This window comes from Penaeus vannamei, chromosome 13, assembly GCF_042767895.1.
Source record: "Penaeus vannamei isolate JL-2024 chromosome 13, ASM4276789v1, whole genome shotgun sequence".
In the NCBI taxonomy this organism is placed as follows: Eukaryota; Metazoa; Arthropoda; class Malacostraca; order Decapoda; family Penaeidae; genus Penaeus; species Penaeus vannamei.
Genome location: NC_091561.1, coordinates 18,430,466 through 18,437,965, shown reverse-complemented (window position 1 = coordinate 18,437,965; position 7,500 = coordinate 18,430,466). Strand labels below are relative to the sequence as shown.

Genomic DNA, 7,500 nt, shown 5'->3' with positions numbered 1-7,500 from the left:
TAATTTTACACAGTTGCCTAAAAACTTTTACAAACAGACAACAAAATACAATATTTCATGTGCACAATGTCAAAGCAATACACGGTGAAGAATTTTCTAAGATTAATTTTACAGGCATAAGTAAATTAAAGTATTTCCAAAACAATAAACTGAAAACAAAATGCTAAAAGTAACTCTGAGCAGTAATCAAAACATTTCACGATGGGAAATGAATAAAAACAAATGATTTGAATTCTGCAATTAAATACTGAATACAGCACAAAAACCTAACAGGACCCGTGTAATTGCTCCAGAAGCCATAGATGTGGTTAGATCAAAAATTAAACTTGATTGCATATTTAAAGGCATATAGAAAACATCTCTTTTTAATTTCTGAAAACAACCCTCCTGTTGCTGAGAAATTCAGTGATCAAACATATACATCCTGACACAAATGATACAGATTTTTCATTTTCATTAGCCCTTTTATTTCAGGATTAACCCCTATGATCTGGATGACGTGACCATCATGTCATGTCAAAATTTGGCTTGAGGGATGTGTGGCGTGAACATGATCTCTTGGGAAAATTTACCTGTGGGCTGGAGCCCCGAAATGAGCATTTCAGCTGAAGTCTATGGTGACGGGAATGACTTGCCACACATGCACAAAATTCTTGGAGGATGACTACACTTTTTTGGTATTTAGAAAGGGGCTTTCACATTATTTCCATCGATAAAAAGTGTGTAATGTATGATCCATGAGCCATAACTTGAAGAGCACTGGCTATTACAGAAAAATGAATACTAAAATACTAAAGACTTTGTGCAGGGTAAACTGTCTATTACCATCCGCATAAGGCTATTGATATGAAAAATACAGACACTGGAAAATGGAAAAAATAAAAAGAAAGATAAAATTGCTTATGCAGAAAAAGAGAAAATTAAGAAGAGGAAGAAGGGGGGGGGGGGACGTAACACCAGCACAAAAGAACACTTCAAATCGGCCAATGAAACTCTGTAGATATACCCACCATCTTTGAAATTCTAGGCACCAATGCACCAAAATTAAAGAACTCTACAGGAATCAACCCACATCTCTGTAAAATCTACAGGATTTCACACATTCCAAACCCCCTAAAAAATGTACTGACCAATACACCAACCTAATCTAACAACTTAAGTTGCCATTACTTTGGCATTTGTGGCTCTTGATGGGCTCAAATAAACTAGGATGGTTACTGTCCATTTCTTCTTCAATGGCACTCTATAGTCTTAAGAATAACCAAGAATCAGCTGTCAAACCTCGCAGGTGACAACTGAAAGACTGTAAAGCACGATGCACAGATCATTCTAAAGAACTGTATAGATAAATCTTAAAACATGTAAATGAATCATAATAACATTAATAAAAGACTTTATAAGCATAAATGTATAACGGCAGACACTGATAATTAGCAAAATTTTTACAAGCGTGTCGTATCACAGGAACTACTTGGGTTATCGGAGTAATGAGCAAGATGAGCAATTCAGACTCTAAGCAGTGATATGCATGGGATATTTTCGTCAATTAGCAGTGAATATTAGGCGGCTGCAGTTTAACCCACTGGGTCCGGTTGCAATGGTTATTTAAGTGGCCAGCATCCCGGGCATGCAGCGCATAGGCCGGGCGCACACGAACACCCATGAGTGGTGACAAGACCCTGTGCCTCCCCTTTGCAAAGTTATTTTGTGAAAACTTTTTTAGCTTTATTGATATTTTCCAATGTCCATGTTTGTCTTCTGATTTGCTTTATCCAGATGGTAATTACTTATTTTCCTTGTACAGACTCCATATCATCTCTCTTTGTAGTAAATAGCTCAGTGCAAGAAAGAAAAAAATATATATATATATGTATATATGGAACATATGGTTATTTGTGTCATATATCTTCTCTCTCTCTCTCTCTCTCTCTCTCTCTCTCTCTCTCTCTGCTCTTTCTCTCTCTCTCTCTCTCTCTCTCTATCTCTCTCTCTCTCTATCTCTCTCTCTCTCTCTCTCTCTCTCTCTCTCTCTCTCTCTCTCTCTCTCTCTCTCTCTCTCTCTCTCTCTCTCTCTCTCTCTCTCTCTCTCTCTCTCTCTCTCTTTTTTTTTTTTTCTTTTTAGAATTCTGACCTCAGCATCAATCTTGATGCCTTCTATGGCTTTCACATGGTATTGTGAAGTGCTGCTGGTTCCTGGTCTCCCCTTTTGCAAAGTACTAATGGCAATGAGTACACATGATTGTAGAAGTACCACATGTCACCACAAACTTCGCAGTGCCTCATGAGGCATTTCATACGAATAAAAAAATGCTGCTGCTGTGATTGAAATGTATTTCTCATTACATTATGTTTATCAGTTACAGGAATAACACTTATCATTAGTAGTGTCCTATTAGTGTGTAATGAGGGGGCATCAGGGATGGTGTTGCACTGAGGCATCGGATGTGCAACCTCCCGCTCTGGCTCTCTCATCGTGACTGCCCGCCTTGTCTCTTAGTCATGGCTGTCAGCTGTGCCATAAGCAGAATTGCCAGCTAGCAACCAGAGAATACCAAAAATAAATCGAAAAAGAAAATATATATATATATAAAAAATTGTCAAGTATATCTGCATGGAAGCGACACAGTAAACATCGGAGATTTTGTCATAACTCCTTTTATTTTTACGTATTTAGCAGAAATACAATGTCACGGAATTGACAAAGCCTACTAGATTACAGATTTTTTTTTTTTTCAAATGTGTGATTTTTTTTTTTTTTTTTTTTTTAATTCATCGAAAACTCAGCGTGTCGGCTCTCTTAATGGTTGAAACAATTAAATGTGCTAGACACCTAAGGTCATATAGTACTATGCTAAAATATTGTGGTGAAAAAGTAAATGAGTTAACAATTATATAATGAGTGTTAAATATCAAAGATCAAAGTGTATGATAGGGAAAAGGGTAAAGAGGGGGGTGCAAATGGGGTGCAAATGATGTAAATCGGACATTCATATAGGAAAGGGTTAAGGGTATTGGGTGACTAGATGGAATGGGGTGTATCTGTTGTTGGGAAGGTATAGTAACATTAAGGAAAACTGGAAAAAGAGCTGTTATGAAATAATAAATGAGTAATACAGGTAGAGATAGCTGTTGGAGAAGTAGCAGGAGAAGAGTCTAGGGGATGAGATAAGGGGACTGGGGAAGGAGGTGAAGTATCAGGAAGAACGTCAGGAGGGGAGGAATCTAGAGGAGGACACTGTTGCGACAGAAGGGATTCAGGTGAATATCCAGGTAGGAGAAGTAAGGATAATGGAGAATGAAAAGGGATTGGTATACATGGCAAAGGAGAGGATGAGGTTTGGTGGTAAAGAGTATTTGTGTATACATTATGCTTAATTATGTTTTTTTCTGACTTTATTTCTTATGCTCTATAAGATGGCTGTATCCATCTCCCTCTATATCTGCAAGTCCCTATAAGTAACCTTTACCCCAGTTACTTCACAAATTATGGCCAAATTACTGTTTGACACATTTGAGGTGAAACATCTGATAACATTCAAAATAAAAATGGTAATTTTTCAATTTCCCACATCCATCCAATCTTGCAATTATCATTCCTTTATTCAATTATCCACACTGTAAGATACGTAATTCTCAAGTTATTTTCCAATGCAAATTATTCAAATGAAAATATTGGTAATGTTTATGAAGTGACCACACCCCTCTGTAAATGTCACTATTACTCTGGTCATTCCTTGGATATCCAGACACTCATCCAATCATGGTACATCCCTACTGGGGGCTCCTCTCCCAGACTCCCACCCAATCGCCGTAGATTTACTCTTGACATGGCATTGGTTACAACCAATTTTCATTTTTGACTATTTTTAACCTAAAAAGATTATTTCAAGCGTTAGTGAGTGTAATTTTTACCTTTAATCATTATTATATTACATTTTCCTATAAATGTACGCCAAAGCATTATGTGCTGCACAACTTTATCATCAACTTGCGAAGGTAATGCCATATATGAAATGGTCTTATTTTTTGGAATTCCATCCATTATAGGCAAATTTTTACCTCATACTACATGGCTGTGGGAAACTGAAAGTATACCATAACTTGAATCAGCCACTTACTTGTGAGATGCTAGTTATAACTATGATGTAATTAACGGTTAACCTGAGCATTGGCATACAACAAACCATTTGTTCTTTCACTCGTTTTAGGATTATCTGCTATAATTTCATATTATCTTAACTTCTCACTATTGACAATAACATTTCCAGGATACACTAAGGACAATCATGAGTAAAGAGAAATGTTATCACTTCCGTAGAAATCTGAAAACAAGTCTGTCAGTCCTCCCAAATCAACTTTGAATGACTTACAGCTAATCCTCCCTAATTTTCCCTAAGAAACACTTCCCTTACCTCTTAAACATACAAAAAAGGGTTGGAAATTACTCACTTATTTGATAAAACGGCGTAAAATCCCCATTAACGAAGAAACTCGGAGGCCGTCTCCTCTTTCTTTCCTTACTTTTGTTTACGAAAGAGGAGGGTGGGTATACAGCTTTTGGATTCCTGGAAGCGGAGATTTATTTTAGACTTTAAGAATCATCCTGACAGTTCGGCATTTTGAATGATTTGGAATTAAATTTATTCTTGTAATATGGGTATATCATCTGTTTATCTGACATTCCAAGCATGTGAAAATCGATACCCGTCAATGGACTATCCTAATACACCATCATATAATTTTATCTGTAACGTAAACATTGGTTAAAAACCTTGTAGATTTATCACCAACAGGATAACGTCACGAGAATGTTAAAAATCGAAAATATGCCACTTGAAAGATGCAACCCCTGGCGGTCGCAAACCCCAAACAAACCGACGCTTCACGCTAAACCCAAACCACTGACAGACAACGAGAATTTCCCTTGTTTATCATGAGTGGCGGCGTCTACGGTGGAGGTGAGTTGGTTTCGTCACTTTGTAAACCATGGGAGATTCTATTAAAGGATGTTGAAATCGTGATTTTTAAGTACTTTCGGCATGAGTGTAGAAATTTTGGGAAGTTCCTGTCCCGGGTTTAAAACAATGGTTTGTCATTGGAATTGGAGAGGGAAACTTTAAATGCCTTATTTCATGTGCTTAATGTGCTAGCAAAGACACGAATATAACTGTCTGAGTATATATTTACAAAATTACCGTGTCACTAATGCAAATAGTTTTGGTAGTATTAGTAGATTCCTGTTGGTGCTTAGTGTATTTGTATAGTAATTTAAGTTCATAAACTATATTTGTTATGATACAGGGTTTTGCAGCAAGAAAAACTAGATGTTATGCAGAATGAATATGGTTATAAAGATTTTGGTAATTCTAGAGGAGATGGAATGTTCGTTTTTTCCTATATTTATCCCCATATTCCCTACAGTTTTTGGGGACACATGGGGAATCAGGGCCAGACTGTAGAGTTTGGTCAGACTGTATTATTTGGCAAAATTCAGTCCGCACAAATGTAGTTCTCGGGTTATTTTCCATGCACACTTAGTTCTTTTTTGAATCATCTTCACAATTCCTTTGACCTTTCCGTGCACTTGTTTCATCATCCATCCGCGCAAATGTAGATAAGGTTCCAGATATAAAGGTATTTGTTTTATGATTTTACAGTGTGAATGCAGCTCTATCTTGCCGTAAATGCCAAGGTGAAGAGATTGTGTCCCAGGGGGTGTTAGAGAGGTGGAGCCATGTGTGTATGGGGGGAAGGGGGGCACACTTATTCACGGCAACTTTAATTGCTATATTTTAAAATAATTTTTAAATTCTGGTGCATCAGTGGAGAAATGGTACTCGATCTCCTGAGTAATTCATTTGTAGAAGAAAAAGCTGAGAATTGATGAAATCATCGTATTTCTTGCAGAAAAACGTTAAATTTTTTTCAACAGTCTCTGAGAGGGTGCATCGCTCTCAGTAACAAATACCAAGCTTTGATTTGACAACTGGGAAGAAAGTATGTTTTTCATAAAGACGAGCCAAATTTCCCACAAGATTACCCTTTTAAGGTTATTTGAAGGTAATTTAAAAAGTAAAAGAAAGTACAAAAATGAAAAACCCGAGCCAAGATTGGACCTCGGAGGATTCGATACGGGGTTGCGTGAATGATCGAGAGAATGAACCCCAGCCTAAACAAATAAACTACTATAAAGATAGCCGTATGAACCAGCACCCTTATTTTTAAATTATGATGTAATTATGTCTTTCCACACTTTAAATATGACTTCCTTGATTAGTTTGCATGTTGTTCTTCCATTTTAGTAGCATTTGATGTTTGTTTACTAACATTCTATATAGTTTAGATGAGCCTCCCCTCCCCCTACCCCCAACTATTTTAGTATTAGGTAGACTGTTATTGATATTGACGGCAAATTTACTGTGGATAACCATCGGGTAATTTCTTCTAATATGTCTACACTATGGATCAACAATTTTATTGTGTGTAAGCTCCCCCAATCCCCACATTCTTGGCCCTGACAGTAAAGGAGGGTATGAATGGTACTGGGTTAATTGTGGGGTAAAATGTAAATAATATACACAGTCAGTCACATTCACGGTAGGTGAAATTTGTTACCAAATCTGTCTGACACTCTCTCATGCTGTAAATGTGAAAATGTGGAGGATTCTTTGTTTTCCTAGGCTGGAGTTGGGGGTGGCTGCTACCCATGGTGGGGGGGGGGGGATCACACGGGGCACAGACCCCTTCATTAGACCATATAATGACTGATTCTGTGTATGTTTTCATTTAACCCTGCAATTTCCATCGTACCTTTTATGCCCTACCCTGCTATCATAGGCAAGAATATGGGGGGGGGGGGTCTGTTTTAATATATTTGGAAACTAGACACTGAGAAGAATCCAACGATACCAAAATCATCACAATCCGTTTTGCAGAACTATTAGAACAAATTATCCAATTAGGGTTACAGTAAAAGAAAGCATATGGAATGATTACCTTAACATAAACTAAGGCACTTCTCATCTATGACATAAGGTGCATAAATCAAAAGTTTTGTTTTCAATATTGTGTCATTTCTGGGTCCTTTGGAAAACAATATAGTGGGTATGCAGAAGAAATTGACTTTAGTAATTATCACTGCTTGATATGTGAAGCCAAAAAGTGGCTCAAATTGCGCGAAAAAGTTATTAAAGATCAAGCTATCCAGAAAATAGACAAAAGCAAAGGAAAGTTTGATGTCTCAAGATAAAAAGGTGTTCTGTTTATTCTTTAACCCCATGTCGCTGGGCATGGCATGTACGTACATGCCATACCCCTTTGTGTATGTTGAATTTAGTAATTGTTTTTACTTAAAGATGGCTCCACAAGTACTGTCACCAATGAGCCAGTTACGTGAACTACCTGTCTCACCTGTTTACCATTTTCCTTGATTTTCGATAATATTTTCTAGTATTTAATAGTGCTCATAGTAATGTCAGTAACAATCTATTAATTATAATG

General features: G+C 37.1%; 2 protein-coding genes across 2 annotated transcripts in view; one reads left to right on the top strand and one right to left on the bottom strand.

Moving 5' to 3' along the window:
* Topors (Topoisomerase I-interacting protein) overlaps positions 1 to 4,582 on the bottom strand; it is an 11,852-nt gene extending 7,270 nt beyond the window's left edge. The window contains exon 1 of the mRNA XM_027366529.2: positions 4,450 to 4,582. The gene's annotated coding sequence lies outside the window, so the exon portion shown is untranslated. The remainder of the gene's footprint in view (positions 1 to 4,449) is intronic.
* Positions 4,583 to 4,818: 236 nt separating this feature from the next.
* Bap55 (Brahma associated protein 55kD) overlaps positions 4,819 to 7,500 on the top strand; it is a 15,713-nt gene continuing 13,031 nt past the window's right edge. Inside the window, exon 1 of the mRNA XM_070129055.1 lies at positions 4,819 to 4,958. Coding sequence (XP_069985156.1) covers positions 4,934 to 4,958 — 25 coding nt within the window. The 5' untranslated portion in view covers positions 4,819 to 4,933. The remainder of the gene's footprint in view (positions 4,959 to 7,500) is intronic.